This window comes from Branchiostoma belcheri, unplaced genomic scaffold (genome assembly GCF_001625305.1).
Source record: "Branchiostoma belcheri isolate BF01 breed outbred unplaced genomic scaffold, Haploidv18h27 scaffold99, whole genome shotgun sequence".
In the NCBI taxonomy this organism is placed as follows: domain Eukaryota; kingdom Metazoa; phylum Chordata; class Leptocardii; order Amphioxiformes; family Branchiostomatidae; genus Branchiostoma; species Branchiostoma belcheri.
In genome coordinates, this window is record NW_017804675.1 from 61,235 (window position 1) to 83,357 (window position 22,123).

General features: G+C 46.6%; 2 protein-coding genes across 3 annotated transcripts in view; one reads left to right on the forward strand and one right to left on the reverse strand.

The window, feature by feature from the left end:
* Positions 1-4,716, reverse strand: part of LOC109462056 (malignant fibrous histiocytoma-amplified sequence 1 homolog) — a 10,393-nt gene extending 5,677 nt beyond the window's left edge. The window contains exons 1-3 of the mRNA XM_019758553.1: positions 4,597-4,716; positions 2,401-2,586; positions 9-1,593 (exon numbers count right to left, since the gene is read on the reverse strand). Coding sequence (XP_019614112.1) covers positions 9-1,593; positions 2,401-2,567 — 1,752 coding nt within the window. The 5' untranslated portion in view covers positions 2,568-2,586; positions 4,597-4,716. The remainder of the gene's footprint in view (positions 1-8; positions 1,594-2,400; positions 2,587-4,596) is intronic.
* A 4,011-nt stretch (positions 4,717-8,727) lies between these two features.
* LOC109462104 (adipolin-like) overlaps positions 8,728-22,123 on the forward strand; it is a 31,047-nt gene continuing 17,651 nt past the window's right edge. Inside the window, exon 1 of one of the 2 annotated variants that reach the window (XM_019758601.1) lies at positions 8,728-9,042. In XM_019758601.1, coding sequence (XP_019614160.1) covers positions 8,860-9,042 — 183 coding nt within the window. In that variant the 5' untranslated portion in view covers positions 8,728-8,859. The remainder of the gene's footprint in view (positions 9,043-22,123) is intronic. The other variant, XM_019758602.1, reaches the window with a different exon arrangement.

Consider the following 22,123-nt stretch of genomic DNA (forward strand, 5'->3'; position numbering starts at 1 on the left):
TCTTGGATGTCCTTAGTTTTCTTCTCTATTTCTGTACTGCTGCACAAGTCCATCTTGCTACCCACTATGGTAACCACCGCCCCCGGCACGCGGGCATTCAGTGTGTCCAGCCAGAACCCCACGGCTTGCGTGTAACACTCTTCGCTACATCTGTATTCTTGGAGATTTACTGTCAACAAGTTCAAGGCGCCTTGGGTCAAGAAGAGCTGATGAGTGAGATGGTACATGTCATGGCCGCCAAAGTCGTACACTTCAAACGTGATGTTGTCCGTAGGTGCCCACTGAGTTATCTCTACACAGTGTGTGCGGTCCTCTTCTTCTGTCAGGGTAGACTTGCCACTGTTTAGCGTCTGTACCAGGCTTGTTTTACCCGCCATTGTCTCTCCCAAGACGACAACTTTCAAATGAGCGGATACGGCTTCTTCAGAGCGTTCAAGTTCGTCAAAGTACTGTCTGATAGCATCGATCCCCTGACGGCAAACTTCAGCTGGTGGTTTTATAAGTGGATTTCCAATAACGTCAAGGCGACATGCGCTACTGAACTGTCCAACCTCCGCGGGTAACGTCTGTAGTTTGTTATGGCTCAGGTTCAGCCGTTTTAACTGTGTCAGTCTCCCCACTTCAGGTGGGAGTGTGCGCAGCTCGCAGTCGGACAGATCCAAGTGTTTGACATTAGTGAGCTGTCCGATTTTTCTGGGTATCATCTGTAGTTGGTTACGGCTCAGGTCCAGCCATTCTAACTGTATCATTCCCCCCACTTCAGGTGGGAGTGTGCGCAGCTTGCAGAGGCACAGACCCAAGTGTTTGACGCTAGCGAGCTGTCCGATTTCTGCGGGTAACGTCTGTAGTTGGTTACCGCTCAGGTCCAGCCATTCTAACTGAGTCAGTCTCCACACTACCGGAGGAACTGTCTTCATGCCTGTTCCCGCTAGTTTCAGTACCCGGAGGTTGGTGAGTCCGGTCAGCCCATCCGGCAGGCGGATCCCACTGTTCCAGCTGAGGTCCAGTTCCTCCAGCTGGGGGAGTTTCAGTACTGCCGGGGGAACGGTGTCCAGGTTTCCGAAACGTAGTCTCAACACTTTCAACTTGTTCAGTTTAGGCAACGCATCTGGTAGGGAGATTTTCAATATTGAATTGCGGTCCGCACTTATATCCAGCACCTGTAGGTTTGACAGTTTCAGCACTACAGGTGGCAATGTATCCAGGTTACAGCTGTCTAAGACCAGGACCGTGAGGTTGATGAGACCAGACATGTCATCCGGCAGGGTGATGTTCCAGTTGTCACTGAGGATCAGCATTTCTAACTGCGGAAGTTTCATCACGGCAGCCGGAACTGTGTCGAGGTTACATCTATCTAAACACAGCAGTTTTAGATAGTCTAGTCTGGTCAGCTGATCGGAGAGATCAATGTTCTCGTTGTTTGTCAGATCCAAAGCCTCCAATTCCTTAAGTTCAAAAACCTCCTCGGGTAGTTGGGCCAGAGGGTTGATAGAACTACCAGTTGAAAAATCATATTTACAAGACAAGTCCAGTGTCAAGAGAGTTCTTTTCCCCATCATGTCCCATTCTTTTGGCTTCACCTTGTTTTTAAACCTGAAAGTTTTAAAAATCCTCATTTGTATGAATAACGTCAGTTGATCGTATTTTCCAACCAATGAGAGTCTTATCTTACAAAGTCTATTCTACCACTTCCTCATGAATTATGCAAATGAGGTTTTGATTTGAATAATCTAATTTTAATGATTTTTACCTTTACTTAACTTCCAAATGCGGCAAGTATGAAATTGCCGGCAGATACCACTATGCATTTTGTTATTAATTATGCAAATTACGTCTTCGATTACATGTTCAATACTGTATCTGTCCCTCTTGTTCTCAGTCACATGTCACAAATGTGAATAGTCTTATCATAGAACACAGCACTTTTATAGAATCTCCTCATTAATTATGGAAATGTGATCCTGATTTACATAATTGTCATCTAATTATGTCAAAAGCATCATTAGAGCTACCTATACTTATATTATATAACACAATAGAGATGTTACATGACCTTTTTGTTGAAAGTAATGAACAGCGAAGCACAGTCTGGCAATAACCCCTGCCAGGTTCGTATTTTAAGCTAAATTAAACCCTGGCAGCACGCGCGTTCCCGCCAAAACCTCGGCAAGCCCACCCTAGCCGGTTACCGGACTAAATGAAACATTTCTCATGTACTTCATAAAACACATTTATAATGTCAATGACATGATTTTGTGATTAAGTGGTCAACGAAAAACTGCAAAAATAAAACAGAGAACATTTTAGAATTACATTAAATACACAATCAAGATTTACATTAATTACACCTACATGTTGCAAAGTGGTCTAACATGACAAGGTATGGTTTCTAATACTTACTGTTGGCTGGGCCCAGGATTCTCCTCCACATCCCCTGCAAGCTTCAGCATGAGTTGTGAGATGACCATCCACACCAGCAAACATGACTGCCAGCAGCACAGGGGGCCAAACGCCGGGTTCCTGAAGCAGCCTATCCGGGCCCTGTAGGTGCACAGGTCAACCCCCATCCTGACGGCTGCAGGTGAGCTGTGGAGTGGAGAGGGTAATATTAGATATTTTCTGTGCTTCAAATGAAATTTGTATTAGAGTCAAAGGTTGAAGCGATCACCTATCCATCGTGCTACCATCTGGCCATCGTAACCCCTTTTCCCCGGTCCATTTTGTTATTTATTTATTTTCCGTCATTTTAATACAGGGTGGTCAATTAAGTGATTGCACTTCTTTTCAACGGGGCCCTGTTTTACACAACAAAACACAACAGTCACATACAGTAACATTAGGATACAGTAAATAATGATAATGGCAATAATAATAAAGAAAAAAAAAACAAACTAACCAATGACATTAATAAATAATGATAATAACAAAAAGCAGTGGACCACGAAACCCTATGCCTTGTCTTATCGCCATGCTTTTTTGTAAGAACAGCACTTGGTGTTCGTCTTAGACAAGCTTGACTGTGTATACTTTTCATCACGGAAAGCTATTTTAATATTAGATTTGAATAGTTTCCCCAAAATTAAAAAAAAAGGTTGCTTACTAAGATAGAGAACAACATTGCCTAAACAGAAATTAACATTAGATCTCAGCTTATTTATGTAGCTGTAGTTAATCCTATCCCCATGTTTGAGAGTAAGAAACTGTGACTCCATCGAGCATCCGCATGGACTAAACCCAAATATTTCTGCTTAAAAAATTCTACCGAAAGCAAACACACCCTAAAATCGATGGATACTAGGCCGTTGTACTGGCAATTACTAGCAAAGTCCAAGCAATAAAAGCATATTAATCTCCATGACAATAACAAATTACATGTACACGTATGAAGACTAGCTTCAACAAATTTGGAAAATCTCTGCATTTTTTCCTATGGACATTAATGGCAGCTTGGTCGTGCCGGAGATGTTTATTACCTTCGCCAGGAAGGTTATGTTTTAGTAGCATTTGTCCGCTTGTTTGTAAACAGCATGACTCAAGAAGCTTTATGCGCATTGTCAAGAAACTTGGTACGTGGGTAAGTCTTAATGAGACCTGAATAGATTTTGAGGCCCCTGGCGGCTTTTTTTGTACATTTTCCGCTCCTGTCGTTCCCAGACAAGCTGCCCGTGAGGGGACTAAACTTAGCCTCCTGTGCGGGCCCCGCGGCGGTGGGGAAGAGTTTTTAACGCGTTATCTTGATATAGCCGGCCATCCTACATAGCCGCCGAGAGAAGGTTCCATTCCGTCCGTGGGAGGCTAGACTAAACTAATGTTACGTCTCCACGAGCACAGGAGCTATCTACCAAACAAAATTCGTGACCCTGGCATGTGCAGATCGCGAGATATCAAAACCGGAACTTCCGCTGCAGTACCATCATTTGAACAAGCCGCCAGGAACCCCCAAAATCTGATCATTTCTAGGTCTTATCAACATATGTACACCTACCCACCTACCAAGTTTCATGACAATCCATTCAACGCTTCTTGAGTTATCGTGCTAAGCCACATGCATACACATACCCACATCCACACACATACAAACGCTATGAAAAACATATTCTTGGCGAATGTTAATACACACAAACGCTACGGAAAACATAACCTTGTCGACGGTAAATACACGCAAACGCTACGAAAATATCACCTTGGCGAAGGTAATAAATATATAATCTTCTATTCAGGACACCGTGTTGCATTTTAGTTATTTCATAACCTGGTGAACACATTTCAATGCGGAATGTGCCGGAAATGGAGAAAGTTGGTGTCCGTAAACAAAACACTGCAGGTGTAACTAAGGGTCTCGTTGCGCTTGTGTATACTGGGGCCCAGTAACGGGGGCCCGTGGTGGGTGGGTATTTCACCGCTAGGATAATGTTCAGTAAACGTCGTCCTGTTCCATGCTAGTACTAGTAGTAGTTGTGACTGAATGCAAGTCATAAAAAGACACGCCAACATATAAACCATGAGCATGAATAAAATGTTTTAGGACTGAAGCACCCACACAATGGTGTTAATTGTTAGAAAAGGAAACCACTGAGGGAAAATGTTTGAACTTACGTTTATGTCAGCAGGTAGAAAAGTTGGCGACGACCTAGATCAAGTCTTGAAGTTTCTCCCTTTCTTCCTTGACCTGAGCGCGTCAATTCCTTTCGAAAACTTTCCTTTTAGAGCGTCAGTTTTCTCTGCTGCCGCGGACCGTTCGAAAAGACTTGGCGGGGCCGGGGTAGCGACGTCGCGCCCCTGCCTCCGGGCCCCGCCGATTTACGGCCCAACCGTGGCCCCGAGTTAGCGGCGACCTGGTTCAAGTTTTGACGATCTTACACAGAACTTTGCCGGTTGGTTCTTTCCTCTACAAGAAGACCTCACACACAAAGGCGGTTATACCGGCTATACAGATACGGAATTACGCTTCGAAAGCTACATGATAAAAGTCGTCCTTCTCCTGTGCTTTACCGGGGAAAACCGTGGCCGGACCCCGGGATTACACCCTCCTACTGAAGCCCCCACAGGCTGCACTAACCTGTAACGTCACACCGTCTCACGTACCTGTGGAAAGGTCAGGTCATTGTCATAACGACATCACAATAAGGCGGCGCCTAACCACGCCTCTATTGACGTCCCGTGTGTTGACAGAAGCCCACGGAGCATGGCCAGTCTATTTTACCCCCTTCTCATGTGTTGACAACCAGTCGACAGAGAATGGCGAGTCTGAATTCAGTCCCTTTGTTAACGAGCTTCTCATGTAACCTCCCGTGTGCCGTCCAAACAAGGTGTGAAGAACGGCAAGTAACACTAGTGGCTTTAAGTAATACTGTAAGTCTGATACTATTGTCGTACTTAATGCGTGACGCGCGGTGTTTACTTCAGCTCCCGAGCTGTTATTTTTTCGTGGGTTTGAGTAAAGTTTGTTTCTATACTACTGTGTAATCCCCAACCAGTATACGAGGGCCAACTGGTTAGTGACCAATCGACTCTCCTTGGCCCCGAAGAAAAACATTGGGTTAATAATTGGCCAAGAGAATGAGACTTGATTATTTATCACATTTATTTAATAGTTTTTGATATGAAAAAAAGGGGGATAACTATTAGAGAAAGACATATCACGACTTTTTAATCATCACGTTTTCCAGTGAAAATAAATTTACGTACTAAATAAATGAGACAAAAAGCTATGTCTAGAGAATGAGCCTGAAGTATGAAAGAGTATGAGTACTGTGGTTTGAAAAACGTTTTATTTCCTCGTCCTGCATTATTTATGTGTCGATCATAGCCTGTTAAGTTTTGTCAGTGCAGTGGGGACCTCTGGCGGTTTGTAAAGGTTCTGAATATCTTATTGAAGTTATACCGCGCGCTATTCGCAAGTACATTACTACATGATAATAAAAAGACTTATTATTACCATGATTACTAGTACATTTTGTACAAGTAATACCCAGACAGCATTGTACATCTCCCAGTTTTCGCAGCAGGACGAGCCCACATTGGCAGCCGTGGGGAGGGGCAGCACTAATGGATTGGACACGCCTTATCATAATTATAGCCTCCACCAGGCCTTCCTAAGGGGTTTTTCACAGTCAACTTCGGCAAAATAGTAGATCCAGCTAGCCTCTACAAGGCTTCGGGAGGCGGCTGGAAAGAGTAGAAATTGGCCAAATGGAGTAAAGATTACATGTTGGTAGAGGCTAGTCCAGCCGCCAGTGCCCGAGTCCGTGCCCCGGCCTTGGCACCGCCCCCCAGCAGAGCTCCCCCGCCCACTTCCCCGCCCTGTCCCGCTATCACAGCCCGATAATTACCCGGCTTTTGTCCGCCTCATTAGCAGTCTGTTAGCGTAACGCCGCCAGGCGATAATGAACTCCCGCCGATAAATTATGTACATCGGAAATAGGCCAATGGAGTGTTTGCTTTCTGCCTGTGTGTGAAACGGTTTTATGATCACAAAAATACTAGTAGTCAAAATGGCCATTGGTACAGCGAGTTTCTCCTTACTACATGTAACGTTAGTAAGTTTTGATAACGAGCCCTGTAAGTAATAATAAGCCATAGAAGCCTTTGAGAGACTACAACAAGTCGCGCAGGCGATGATTAGCCTCCATAAAATGTACCACCGGTACTAGGCTTCCCATCGTCAGGCATGTATTGGTACAGCAAGTTTCATGTTACTTTTTCACATAACTAGCTATGAGCCCGAATTAAGGGCCTGGGTCGCGCGGCCCTTCGGGCTCATAGCTAGTTATATGAAAAAGTAAGTCGCGCGGACAGTGATTAGTCCCTATTAGGCTCGAGCCTCCCCAACATTTGCGCAGCGAATTTCGACTCATTTTTTTTTTCACCAGCCCTAGGAGCCTGGGATCTTTAGAAGCCTGTGAGAGACTGCGACAAATCGCGCCGACGGTAATTAACCTCCATGAATTATGTAGCGACGGTAGGAGCCATCCCGCGTGGCTGGATCCTTGCTAACTACCCGCCTGTCTCCCAGCCACAATGCCCGCACAAAAGGCCTTCTGACACGTCGTCTCCGTAGACTCCACACTAATTACTACTCTCCAAGCAGAGGTTGTGGGGGAATGATCGTTACATTTTTATATATGGCCGTTTTTTTTTTGTCCTGACCCCCACCAACCCGTCGGTGGCCGCGGAGCTTCTCTGGCTAATGGATACTGCCCAACCAATTTGATACTGTCTTTTAGCCACAGAGAGGGATCTGCTTGGAGATTAACTAAATACAAGGTCCGCGACCTGGAGTTTCGTCTGTTCTCCTCAGCCTTAGGAGCCTGGTAGAGACTATCCCTGGAGCCTGGAGCCTTGCCTCCGTAGACTCCACACTAATTACTACTCTCCAAGCAGAGGTTGTGGGGGAATGATCGTTACATTTTTATATATTGCCTTTTGCGATCCGGAGAAATTCGCACAGTGAGTTTCGTCTGTTTGCCTCAGCCTTAGGAGCTTGGAGGAGACTATTCCACGCCGCGTGGCTGGAGTCTTGCTAACTACCGAGCCGTCTCCCCGTACAAAAGGCCTACTGGTACGTCGCCTCTGCAGACTCTGAATTACAGACGCTAATTACATGGTACAAACGGTATCATCACACGGGCACTCACTGTTATCCTGCGGAGAGACAAAATCACAAGCTAGCCAACCTGAAAACTACTCTCGAACCTCGTTGAACCGTTTCCAACAAGAACCACTTTACTAATACTCCGCAAGCAGAGGTTTAGGCCTATTTCTAATGTGTTTCCAGGCGTTTTTTTTATCGGACCAACTTCCAGTTGTTTGTGCTGGTATCTTGTGGATACGTACTGGCCAATGATACTGTCTTGCAGCCACCGAAAGATCTGCTTTGAGATTACGTGAACGTACTTTCACTTCCTTATCTCGGCTTGTTTAGAGTGCAGTTCGCTTGTCTCTCGCAAGCCAGACGTGTTACGCACATGCTACCCTAGCCTGGCATCCAGGCTGTCGTAGGTATCTCTACGGTGGAAGGACTTGTCCGCCCTCCCAGGTCCGGACTTGTCCGCCCTCCCAGGTCCATCAGTAAAACACCCATAAGGCATTCTGTGGATCCTGGAAACTAGACTACAGTGCTACTGCACGGTTACGTAGCACCAATTTGACAGATTGCGAGCAGCTGAAAGTCACCCGTGGAGCCTGGTAACCAGACTACAGTGCTACGTACTGTCCAGGTAGCCGAAGCGCCAGTTATAGATTGCTAGCAGCAGAGAGGCAGCCTGAGGAGCCTGGTAACCAGACTACTGTCCTACTCACCAGTTAGCCTACGTAGCCCCAGTTTAAGATTGCTAGCAGCCGAAATTCGCTTGGCTACTGCCCGGGTAGCCGTTGCGCCAGTTTGAGATCGCGAGCAGCCTAAGGCAACCTGCGGGGCCTGGTAACCAGGCTACCGTGATACTGCACGGCTATCCGTGCGTAGAGCCAGTTTGAGATTGCCAGCAGACGGAGACCTCAGTGGAGCCCGGTAACCAGGCTACGGCGCCAGTTTGCGCTTCCGAGCAGCCGAAAGGCGCCTGGTAACCAGGCTACTGTCCTACTCACCAGCCATACGTAGCGCTAGTTTGCTGAGATTGTGAGCCGCCTCAGGCGCCTGTTGAGCCTGGTAACCAGACTAGGGATTCCGAGCAGCCGAGAGGCGCCGGCGTTTGATTGGCCCGGCTCAGAAACACGCAACTTTCCTTTCTCTGCAAACACGCGCGCCGCGGGACGGTCACACCGATACGCGCGGGCAACGCAAATCAACGTTTCGCAAACCAGCAGCGAAGACTCGGAGGCTTCTACTTGTTCTATACCCTCCCGTGGACATTATCCGAGATGCACTGTTGTGGAGTACTGGGCGTTTTGGCGCTACTAGCAGTGGGATGCGAGGTTTACGTGGTGGCGGCGTCCAAAGTACGAGCGGTGCGGAGTTACAGGGAGGGGGTCCCGGTGTTTGATAACGACTATTACGCCATGGAACACAACGAGACGGTCATCACGAACGAACATGACGACGAAGTAAGTGAAAGTGTTCTTATGTCTTGAAGACGTTCGTGTATCCAGGTATGCTCACCTGTATGTAGTCGTGATTATTACGTCTCAAGGTTAACACCAAGACGTGGCAGAAATTATTTCATGTTTTTTTCCTCCCAAGACGCGAAGGCAAAACAAGGTGCCCACTGAAATGCCTACTTCAGCGAGAAGTAATATTAGAAGTCTTGTGGCTAAAAATACCCGAGTCAAAACATGCCACGAGTCAGCGTAAACTCAGATTATGAGTTGATAACTTGATTTGGTTGAACGCGTTTCCTCTGACGCAAAGGGCAGTGTTAGTGCCAAGTACAAGGGAAATACCGTACTCAGAACCGTGCCTATCTAGTTCTGTGCCTGAATGGGTTAGGGTTAGGATCAGGCACGGTTCTGGATAGTCTCCGTATATCCATGAACGTAGATTTGCCCCAGGCGCGGTTCTGGATACCTATTCAGGATCTTGCCTCGCTAGTTCTATGCCTGAATGGGTTAGGGTTAGGATCAGACACGGTTCTGGATTTTAGCAATAGTGGCTCTACCGCATCCAAGACCGATTTGCCTCAGGCACAGTTATGGATACGGATCTAGAACCGTGCCTGAGCAGGGTTTTGGATAAAGCACGGTTCTGGATACAACAGGGAATGTAGACAGCACTTCGTACCCAACCCCCTGCCCGAGTCCGCCTGATAGTCACCGGGAGCTGGCCCGACACGCGGCGGGGCGCAGCGCTCCTGCCCCCGCCCAGCCCCGCTCCCGTCCCCCGGTGCACCACACAAACGCTCCGCGGCGCCGGGCCGAGCTTTCCCCGCCCACCGTCACCCGCCTGATCTCTTACAGATGATCCACGAAAGTGCGAATCCCCCTCTTTAACACATGTGTACAAAGAAAACCGAGTGAGTGCGAAAAAACTACTTTCGCTCGGCGCCCTGAAAACTCTTTTGATCTTTATTTTCCCAAGCATGAATCAAAGTTTGGCAAGTTTTGTACAACTTCCTCGAGTGCGCCAAATTGAGACGTCCTCACTCCAAAAGCAACATTTAAGGCCGGGATTTTCTTCAAAGCGCGGAATATAATGGTTTGTTAAGGCGATTTGCCTGCCGAAAGGCACCGATGCGGGTGAAGTATTGGGACTGTACATAAACCAAGCCGTCTAATGTTACCGCAGCGCTCAATTTTGCAGTCCGGTAAGGGCTTGTAGAGAGGCGGCGGAAGAAAGCGCGGTGTGTGGAGTGTGTCCGATGTGTTAGGAGGGTAAGGAACCGTGCAGGGGGCGACGAGTGATGCCGGGAACATTTCATTAAATCTCCGCTGTGGTCGGGCGTCGGGGAAACACGGCGTGGTAACGGGACACCGGTTTGGTATATTCAGACACTACTCTTTATCAAGCAGAGGTTTGGACATGGAGGTATTAAAACACAAGAACGTAGCAATATAGATATGCATGGTACTGGATACGCCTAGACCACGGCCCTGGTTGTGTACTTACAACTACATGTACATGGTTTGGGCTTTTGCTTATTTTGACGTCTTTTGGGCATTTTGTTGTTTTTTATATCGGCTTTTCACAAAATAAAATGTCTGCCATTGGTGGTATTCTCCTCCGAGTTCTAGTACATGTATAAGAATCGTGAACTTTTCGTGTGTTTCTAGGCTAAGCACGGTCACAGTCATACATAGAGGCATCTAATTAAAATATACATGGTATCATTGGCTTCCTTTTTATAAGGAAGAGAGGAGAAAGAATTTGCCAATTATAAGTACAGCCCCGAGCCAACCTTGTATTTCAGGCTTAACCAGCTTTAGTTGAGAGAAAAACGCGTAAAAGTAAGCCGAAGCCTAACCCTCAGCTTGGAGAGTAACAAAAGAGAGTGTTTAGAACCCTTTGATATACAGAAGCGAGTCTTTTGGCAAACTCATCGCGCTGGGAAACAAAGGACGTGTTTCCGACAGGGTCTGGGTTTCCTCTCGGCCGGTACAACAGCCTGGGTGAAGCACTCTTACTGCTCAAGTAGCCAGGGCGAAATGTAAACTAAGGGTCTGCATACATTTTTTTGTGAGGCTTAGACAACACCAATTTAATTTCTTGGTTAACGGATTCGCCCGCTTCATTTTTTTCTGATTTTCAAATAAGAATAAAAATTCAGAATCAACTGCATAATGCTCATATTTTGCCCTGAACAGTTGAAAACAGTCCTTTTCCTCCTAGTTGTTACAGTTATTTCATGCCTGGTGTGTTGACTTCATGGCTCCTATCTTACCATTTTGGGCCATAATAGGATGCCTAGGCCTGTTTTTATTTTTCGCCCGCCCCCTCCATTATTTTTCTATAAAGCCGGCTGCGTTTTAAATTCAACGTTTAAGCGTTGTTGTCCTGCCTGAATTTAGCGTTAAGTGTTGGCGGCCTTCTTAAAGCGTTGTCTGGCTGTCTCTTCGGTTTTATTTCGGACATGTTTTTAGACTTTTCTCATCGATCTTTTTTTTTTTTGTACTGGCACCTTATTTTGAGTGGCAACTTGTAACTGCCTGGCAAGTGGATACTACCTGACCAATCAGTTTGATCTTGTCTTGCAGCCAACGGCAGGTCTGCTTTTTTTTAGTTGCCGGGATCCCCCCACACAGACCCTGTGAAGTATTCAGGCGTAAAAGTAAACTGTTCCCGGGTTTGTGCCCCCCTCCCAGTGCAGCGGGATCCCCCCCATGCAGACCCTCTGAAGTATCCAGGCGTAAATGTAAACAGTTCCCGGTTTTGTTGGACCCCCCCATGCAGACCCTCTGTAAACTGTTCCCGGGTTTGTGGGCCCCTCAGTTCACAGTATAACGGGATCCCCCATGCAGACCCTTTGTAAACTGTTCCCGGGTTTGTGAGCCCCCCCCACACACACACACACAGTGTAACGGGATCCCCCCATGCAGACCCTCTTGTGGGCCCCCCCAGTGTAACGGGACTCCCGCCTTTTAAACTGTTCCGATGCCGTCATTTAAAGCAGAACGGGGGAGAAAACGTCAACAAACATCCGCGGAAAATATGAGTCGGTCTGGCCTGGGGGTTACCCGGGACTGGGGGTAACTTCTGAGGAATAGTAGCCTCCAACAGGCCTTCCTAGGGGGTTATGGATAATAGAATTCAGCACAAATAGTAGCCTTGCTGAGGGGGTCATGGATAGTAGAATGCTGTTAAAAATTGGGTCCGACTGGCTTGGATTGGGTGAAAAAAATTGCAGTGCAAAAAAGAAACCCCGATAAAAAGCCTGAAAACACGCCAAAAATAACCCAAAACCCAAACCTCTGCTTAGAGAGTAGGGAGTGTGTGCACCGTTAGGGTCCGTTAGGTGCAAATGGACTCGGTAGCCTCTGCCAGGCTTCGGGAGACGGCTGGAAAGGGTAGAATCGGCCAAATAGAGAGATAACATGCCGACGGAGTTGGTCCGCTAGAAAGTACAGTTTGCCGCACCCGGCATATTATCTCTCTCTATTTGGCCAATTTCTACTCTTTACAGCCGCCTCCCGAAGCCTGGTAGAGGCTAGATCCACAAATGAACTGTACTACTATGGCCAAACTCCCCTGGCCAATCATTCTTTGACACTTTGAGTTGGCTAAAATTTTACTGTTTTAAAACCCACGTTGTTAGTCTAGCGGAGACTAGAACCAGTAGAGGAGTCACGCGTCGAAACCCCGCAGTTTTATAGACTCCCAAATTGACTTCCACAGTTTATCTGCGTTCTGGGCCCGATATTTACAGCGGCTCAGTGTTGAAAGCGCGGTTCTCGGTAAATACGTGGCGCCAGAACCTCCCTCCCTGTCGGCTGGTCACACGCGTCAGGTGATTGGCAGGTGAAACGGACGAGAGAAAGGGTGCAGGAATCTGAGGTATTCACCACGCTGGGGGAAGGCGGGAGGGAGGAACGGTGTGTGAAGCGACGTGGAAAAGGAAAGAAGTGTAGCTGTCATTGCTAGCCTCTACCTAATCTCCAAGCAGAGGTTTGGGTTTTGGGGGTATTTTTAGCATTTCATTTCATTTATCGGGGTTTCTCTTTTGCACTTAATTTTGTTTGGGTTTGGTGGGGAAAAATCAGTGCAAAAGAGAAACCCTGATAAAAAAAGCCTAAAAACACGCTAAAAATACCCCCAAAACCCAAACCTCTGCTTGGAGAGTAGCCTCTACCAGGCTTAAGGAGGCGGCTGGAAAGAGTAGAAATTGGCCAAATAGAGAGAGATAACATGCCAGGGGAGTTGGTCCGCTAGAGGGTACAGTTTTCCGCACCCGGGTTAGTCACTGCGAAGTTTTCTCAGTCTGTAGGTAAATTTTCAAACGCGGCTAAATCTTTGTCTATGTCTCAGTAACGTCGAAAAGTTAAAGAAGAAAATAGTTAAGAAACCTCTTGTCTCTCTTGTCTAGTTTTTCCTCTTTTTTTGTATTTTGTTATACCCCAATTAAAAACGGCTCAACCTGAAATACAAAGTTGTCTCGATGATACTCTATGTTACAAACGACACATGTTTTCCCTTCTATACTTTATAAAACGAAAGCCGGTAGTAGAAGTGCACTTAAGAAAGATGCATTGACAGTGTCTTGCTAATGTGAGGTATTCAACACGCTGGCTTAAGATGGGCGTGAGTAAGGGCGTGTGTTATAGAGACTGTGGCTATCAACACCTACACTCCATGCAGAGATTTAGGCCAAGGACGTTATATTCAAGTTATTGTTGAAGATCCTTGTTCAGGCTTGGGCTTGTTTGACGTGTAATTTATTGGGCTGTTTTTGCACCGGTATCTCTTTTTTCGTCAGCTAATTGCCGACGGATTTGACATTAATATTGATGCTGTCCGTCTTGCCAATGTGATACTGTCTTGAAGCCATCAAAGATCTGCTTATCAATATTGTTTCCAGCGTCCTAAGGCGTCTGTAAGAGACTAGAAAAAGCCGTGTCCGTGTTATTGTTGGTGTGTAGTTGAGAATGTGTATTTACCCGTACGGGCGTGAGTTTTGTCGACCTGAGCGGTGTGTTAGAGACTATGCAAAGGCCATGTCAATGTTATTGTTAGTGCATTTACTCGTACGGGAGTGAAGGCGTCTAGTATAGACTATGAAAGGCCATTACCAGTGTTTCTGCATCCTAAGGCGTCTGCAAGAGACTATAGAAAAAGCCGTGTCAATGTTATTGTTGGTGTGTACTTGAGGATGTGTATTTACCCCTATGGAAGTGAGTTTTGCCGCCCTGGTGTGTGCTGCGCTGCGTTTCTGCATCCTAAGGCGTCTGTAAGAGACTAAGAAAAGGCCGTGTCAATGTTATTGTCGGTGTGTAGTTGGGGATGTGTATTTACACCTAGTATAAGAGTGAGTTTGCCGCCGTGGTGTGTGCTGACCGTGTTTGTCACCCTAAGGCGCCTGTGAGAGACTATGAAAAGCCCGTGTCAATGTTATTGTTGGTGTGTAGTTGAATACGTGTATTTACCCCTATGGAAGTGAGCTTTGCCGTTTCAGCATGCTAAGGAGCCTGTTATAGACTATTAAAGACCGTGTCGTGTCAATGTTATTGTTAGGAGAAGTATGTTGAGGAGATGTATTTACCCCAATGGAAGTAAGTTTTGTCGCCCTAAGTCGCCCGTTAGAGAATATGAAAAAGCCGTGTCAATGTTATTGTTGATGTGTACTTGAGGATGTGTATTTACCCCTATAGCTAGTATAAGAGTGAGTTTGTCGCCCCTGGTGTGTGTTGACCGCGTGTTTGCACAGAGGAAGGCGGGAGTGGGCAAACTCAGGCAGGGAAGGACAACATCGTAAAGAGGCGTGGAGACGGACTGAGTACAGATGCCGTCACATATGCCTCACACGTGCTATAGTACATTGTCTAGGTCTTCTTACGGGGGTATGGATGCTAGAATTCGGCAAAATGAAAAATGAAAAAAAAAGTAGGCAGCCTAGGAGAATTGGACAATACATGTAAGCAAGGGTAACATTTAGCGGTCTGGGTACAGATGCGGGGCAGGGACGTCACATATGCCTCACACGTGCTTTTATAGCCCACACTTGGCCCATAGCCTTCTTATGGGATATGGACAGTAGAATTCGGCGTTATTAGAGTAAATGGCCAGAGGAGTGAGCCACAGTATTAAAGGGTAGCATTTAGCGTACTAGTACTTGATACAGGTGCATAGAGATTGCATATGGTAGTTGGCCCTACGTTGGCCTAGCCTGTCTGCCATCCATTTTGCTAGTAGGAGCCCCGTTACAAAACGGATGGCACCCGGCCCAAGGGTGGCCAAACTCCCCTGATAAGTTATTCTTTGTATCTGGCTAAATTCTATTCTTTCATTATCCAGCTAGTCAGTGTGATACAGTGTACATACTACAGTATATATCTGTTGTTTCCAAGCGGGGCCACTATATATGTGCAGTCTCTGTAGGTGGATATACATAATAAGGTGGGTACGTGTCTCTGGACTTCTAAATGGCTCTTAATCCTATAAACGTTCTTCGCTTTTCTGCCTCACTAAACATACGACAAAACTGCAGTAGAAAGACCACAACAGACACTAAACGTCTTTATCATAATCCTTCCGTCACGCCAAGGTGTTTAAGGGATGAATAAAATCACCCAGAAATCCTCCCCAGACCTGTGCCACGTTTTAATGGTATAATTAAGTCAGCTTAATCAGCTCATTAGGAAATATACGACTGCTTTTGTGCGCGTAACTTTGATGTAAAGAAAGAGGACAGAATCTGGCTGGTTTTATGAATCTTCAAGCAGAGGTAAGAGGGCAAGGTCGTAATGTTCATAGCTCTCGGTTTTGTTACAAACGGCTTTGCTAACTTAGTAACAAAAAGGTGAGCTAGAAAATCTGGAATCCACCATGTAAGCTACACACGGGTTTCATCATCATGGGTTTAAGACCGATAAAAACGCTTAAAACGCGTCAAAATATAGGCCAAAGCCTAAAACTCTGCTTGAAGAGTACCTGGATATTCTAGGTTGTAGGTTTGAAAACTTTGGTGTTCTGTGATAAATTTAAAACGCCAAAAGCCCGAAGGCCCTATCTTCGAAATTCAGGCCCGATTAGCCTAAAACACGCCAAAAACAAAGGCAAAGCATAAACGTCAGCTTGGAGAGTCCTGACACGGTAGTTTTCTGTTGTACGTGTACTTTTAAAAACTGTGAGGCATTTAAAACGCCAAAAGCCCGCAGGCCCCAATCTTCGAATCGCTTCAAGCCCGATACAAACGCCAAAAACAAGTCAAAGAATAAGCCAAAACCTAAACCTCTGCTTGGAGAGTACTGTAGATTTCTGTTGTACGTGTACTTTTAAAAACTCAGAAGCATTTAAAACGCCAAAAATGTCCCAGACCCAAACCTCTGCTTGAAGAGTACTCGGATATTAGGTTGTAGCTTTGAAAACTCATGAGAAGCATTTAAAACGCCAAAAACGCTAAAACGCTAAAAACGCACAAAAAAACTGAGCCGAACCTAAGCCTCTACTTGGAGAGTACTTCGATACGTCTAGTTTTCTGCTGTACATGTACGTTTATAAACTGAGAAGCATTTGAAACGCCAAAAGCCCGGCGGCCCCAAATCTTCAAGCCCGATAACAATGCCTTTAACAGAACAAAAACTAAGCCAAATATCAAGCCTCTGCTTTAAGAGTACTAGTGCTTGAATGTTAGATTGTAAGTTTGAAAACTGTGGTGTCATGTGAGGCATTTAAAACGCCAAGAGCCCGGAGGCCCTAAAACGCGCCCCAAAAATGAGCCAGACCTAAACCTCTGCTGGAGAGTACTCGGATACTGCAGTATTAGGTTGTACGTTTAAAAACTCCTGAGAAGCATTTAAAACGCCAAAAGCCCTGCGGCCCCGCGGGACCTGGTCCGGAGGGCGCCGCTAAAAGTGCGGATAAAGGCGGAAACAAAGATGAAAGGGGAACGGACTGTTTCCACAACACGGGAAAGCGCCAAAATTACCCTTAATTAAGCCCGGGTCGTCTCTTAGTGAAATCCTCGACTGAAGTGGCGAGAGGGGCTGAATCGGGATCAGGTTCGGGTCTGTGAGAGCTGTAGTCTCCAACGGACTTACAACGCGGGCTCAAACAACAAAAGTAGAATTTGGCCAATAAGGAGAATAAGTGACTAGGGGAGTTTGGCCAGCGTAGAGTTCATTTGTACGCGCTTTTAGAGGAAATTAACCCTCTCGCGGACTGACTCTCCTGGCCAACTATTTCACCATATTCTAGGATCCGTAACACCGTAGGAAGGCCTCTCTATTTAGCCGATTTCTACTCTATCCATCCGCTTTCCGAAGCCTGGTAGTGGCTACCGTAGGAAGGCCTGGTGGAGGCCAGGATCCGTACCACCGTAGGAAGGCCTGGTGGAGGCTAGTATCTGCACCCCCGTAGGAAGGCCTGGTGGAGGCTAGGACCCGGACCCTCGTAGGAAGGCCTGGTGGAGGCTAGGATCCGTACCCCCGTAGGAATGCCTGGCGGAGGCTACCAGAGGGGTTGAATATTGGGATCAGGTTTGGGTCCTGGAGAGTTCGGGGATTGTTCTCGGCTCCGTCACGGGACAAAGCCAAAACAAGACACTTCCCTCAAAATAAACGGCGAGGGTTCCGCTCAATTTTCTCCTCTATTTGAGAATCTCGCTATTCCGGCCCCCCTGGAGAGTACAACATGGGCAGGGAGGCGTGACTCGGGTGTTTAAGCAGATGTGGGGTGGGTTCAGTGTTTTGGCGTGTTTTTGAGGCTGTTTGTACGTTTGTGAGTGGTCCCAAAGCGTTTATCACTCTTCCCCTATCAATTTCCTAATCTTCAAACAGATGTAGGGGGGGGGGTTCTACGCTTTTGTAGTGGTCCGCGTTTTTAATATCTTCCCGTATCCTTTCAATGGCTCAATGTTTTTCGCTTGTTTTTGAGGTTCTTCATTCGTTTTCCTAGTGGTAGGCCGAAACTATGTCGTCTGAAGACAGGCAGTTGAGAGACATTTGAACTCGCCGTCGTGTTACTGTGCATATCGCCTTTCCCGTCCTGACAGAAATCGGCCGTGAAAGGTTCCTGACACGGATTTGTCGTCTGCGGATTTTTGGCGGGAGATTGACCGGTTTTTGTCGTCTGCGTCGTCGTGTTACCTTTCCTTTCCTGACAGAAACTGATCCCGAAAAGTTCCTGACACGGATTTGTCGGTTATGGATTTTGGCGGGTGGTTGACTTATTTGTCTTCTGCGGATTTTTTGAGCGGCAGATTGACCGGTTTTTGTCGTCTGCGTCGTCGTGTTAATGTTGCCTTTCCTTTCCTGACAGAAATTGATCCTGAAAAGTTCCTGACACGGATTTGTCGTCTGTAAACTTTTGGCGGGAAATAGCTGATTTAGTTGTCGTCTGCGGATTTTTGGCGATACATTGACCGGTTTTTGTCGTCTGCGTTCTCGCGTTAATGTTGCCTTTCCTTTCCTGACAGAAAATGATCTTGAAAAGTTCCTGACACAGATTTATGGTCTGCAATCTTTTGGCGGGAAACGGTTGATCTCGTTGTCGTCTGCGGATTTTTGGGGATAGATTGACCGGTTTTTGTCGTCTGCGTCGTCGTGTTAACTTTCCTTTCCTGACAGAAACTGATCATGAAAAGTTCCTGACACGGATTTGTCGTCTGCGGATTTTTGGCGGGAGATTGACCGGTTTTTGTCGTCTGCGGCGTCGTGTTACCTTTCCTTTCCTGACAGAAATTGATCCTGAAAAGTTCCTGACACGAATTTGTCGTCTGCGCGGATTTGGGCGGGAAATGGGTGATTTGTCGTCTGCGGATTTTTGGCGGGAGATCGGCTGTCTTGTCGTGCTGACAGAGGCGCCCGACTGGCAGCCGCCGAGGGTTCAACTCCGCCGCCCTTCCATACAAAATTACAGGGGCGCGATGTACAGGAGCAATTTTCCCGGCTTTCTGTCGTCTGATCGCCCCAAACCGTGTTGTTTGCGCGCAAACTAGTCATCATCCACACGGCATGGGCTCGGCTTCGGCTTTTCAAGCTACAGTCACGCTGAAAAGAAAGGAAAAAAAAAAGTAAACGCGTGCACAGCCGTTGCAATTATTGTAGAATTCCCCAAGCATAACGTAATGTAACTTACGGTATGGAATCTCCAACCTCCAAGATCTTTCCGTGGCCACAACACAGTGTCAAATTGCCAAGACGTACCAGTATGAAATTGACAAGACCTTATATGAAATTGGCAAGGTGTACTGGTATCAAAACGGAAAGGCAGTGTATCTCCAATACGCTACCGAAATTTGGCTGACAGAAAAAAAGACCTGTGCCGATACAAACAAGAAAGCCCTCAAAAAGCCTTAAAAGACGTGAAAAATAGGCCTAAGCCCAAACCTCTGCTTGGAAATTGAGAAACGCGGTTCGGTTACGGCTGAGATCTCCCGGCGACCTCTCGTGCTGACCCCGCGTGACCCCGCCAGCGCCATTACCCATAATTCAGCGGTAATGGGTGTTTACGGAGTTTGGCGACAAAGTGTTTGTAGTTGCCCGTGACCCGTAATCGCCGCACGTCGCCGCGTTTCTTAGAATGGGGCGAGTCTGGGAGCCGGGTCTAGCCTCTACCAGACTTCGGCAGGCGGCTGAACAGAGTACTGAGTAGCCTCTTCCAGGCTTCGGGAGGCGGCTGGAAAAAAAGTAACTATAGCCTCTAACAGACTTCGGGAGGCGGCTTGAAGGAGTAGAAATTGGCCTTCGTCCTTCGTCAAATCGTCCTTCCTTGTTGCTTTCCCTTCATCACATCTTCCAATCTTGCGATTTGCGGCTCTTTCATAACTCTTTGGTCATATTAACAGGAAGCGAAATTTCTTGGGTTTTCTTTTCCAGGGAACAGGCTAAAATCAATGCGCGCCGACGTCATCCATAAAAATAACTTGCTGTGGCCCCACGATTAAGTCCGGGAAGGGCGCCAAGTCATTAGGGATATCGCTATGTGCCGCCGGTAAAATGTGGTGGAAAATTGGTGTGTACAGTCGTCTTGATATTATATTCGTAACACGAGGAGGAGATGCATTTCCGGAACTAAGTTCACAAAAAGTGATTTGGGGAGTTGCCAAGAGAGTATGACTGAAAAAGATAGCGCCCAACAACATCAATAAAAGTTGATGAAAGTTTGTGTAGTGTTATAAGGTATCGTAGGAGATACCTTTCTGAAACTGTACATGTGAAGTCTGAAGTGCTCTACTCACCCGAAAGTTTTCTTTCCTAGAACTATCGCAGAGTGGAACTCACTGTCACCAAGTACAGTAGGGTCATTGTCAATAGATAGCTTTAAACAGTGTCTAGAGTTGGAAGTTCAAGGGTTGGGTCTGATAAGTCGATCGGTGTAATATAGCCAGCTGCCACCGCGCCGCGTGCCTGCGAAGCTGGTGTGTTATACCGGCTATACAGATACAGATACAGAAAGTGATACACTGTGATGGAAAATTTGTGTCTGAAGTTGTCCTAATCGTATAACTTGAGCAGAAAATAATTTTCTGAAGTGCTGTGCTAGGTCGCAAAGTGTATGAAAAACGCTAAGATGGCGCGATTAGGACTAGAGAGATCTAACGCGATATAACGTCGAAACAGGCACTCACCCCAACGTCTTGGATGGACGCCAAGAGAGTGTGACTGTTAGAGATGTCGCTAGATGTTGGTAAAATTTGTGTATAAGATGTGGTGATTATGTTCGCAACTTGAGTAGGAGGTACGAGTAGTTTTCCCGAAAAGTCGCCGGGAAAGTTGCCAAGCAGGCTTGTCTGTGAGAGATATCGCGATAGGCCGTCCAAAAAAATCTGATGGAAAATTTGTGTAACGCTATAAGTGGTCGTAAGTATGCTCGTAACTTTACCAGGGGGTCCTTTTCTGAAACTGAAGTCCTGAAACTCACCCCAAAGTCTAGGAGGTATGTCAAGAGAGTTTGACTGATCGTGAAGGAGATATCGAGAAATGTTGCCGTTTGTAAAATTCTTAAAAGAGCATTTTACAAGAAAACAGATACTCAAGCAACTGGATAGATTCTGAAAACCGTCAGGTGTTTTCAAGTAGCATCCACTGCTTTAATTTATGTGACTATGAAGGAACATTAGTGTATACATTGTCGGGGAAATGGGGTCTTTGCAGAAGACAGTGAAAAATCCACAGCCATTCAAGAGGAGTGAGATGTACATAAATAGCCACAGTGAACACGTCTGACTTAACCGCGGGTTTAAAAGGTTCAACAATACTAATCTATCTGCGACTCGGCGGCGCTTCTGAGTGCCCAGAAGTGTATCTGATATCTTACAACAGACAGGCAAGAGTCGAGAGGCACAGCCTGGTAACTATAGGCGTCTATCATATCCAGAACCTTTTCTAGTTCTATGCCTGAATGGGTTAGGATCAGCCACGGTTCTGGATGGTCTGTCGTTTCCAAGAACATTGATTTGTCCCAGGCACGGTTTTGGATACGTGTGGACTATCCAGAACTGTGCCTATCTAGTTCTATGCCTGAATGGTTAAGGGCTAGGATCAGACACAGTTCTGAATAGTCGTATCCAAGAACCGGTAGATTTGCGACAGGGACGGTTCTGGATGCAACAAGCGTCTGTATGGTGTTCAGGTCAGACAACAAGTTGTTTGGTTGGTTAGATGTATGCGCGGGCACGGACGGTGGCGGCAGACGGGTCGGACAGGCCGCCGTCAGACCAGTACTCAGGGCACCGCCGCCTGTCACCCGTACTCACGGGAAACAGCCGCTCAAGGGGGGAAGGCGTCATTCTACTGTTTGCTAAACATGCCTGCGGAGATGCTTGTCGTTGGGTCGTTCAGAGTGAAGGAATCGTGTTATACCGGCATGTGTTACTCTCATTTCCTGTTCAGTACCGATCTATGTGTTTGTGAGGAACTAGGAAGTCCAAATTAAGAGGGACGTTAAGTTTCGCCCTGACCCACTTCTTTTATCGTAGGAAAATGCAGTTATATTCGTATCTTGGTACCTAAAGACCACCCTCTTTTTTGCCTAATCTTTGAATAGGTTGCGCCTCTGACGCAGTCTACAAAACCTACGTTGACTTGCACACACAAGTGT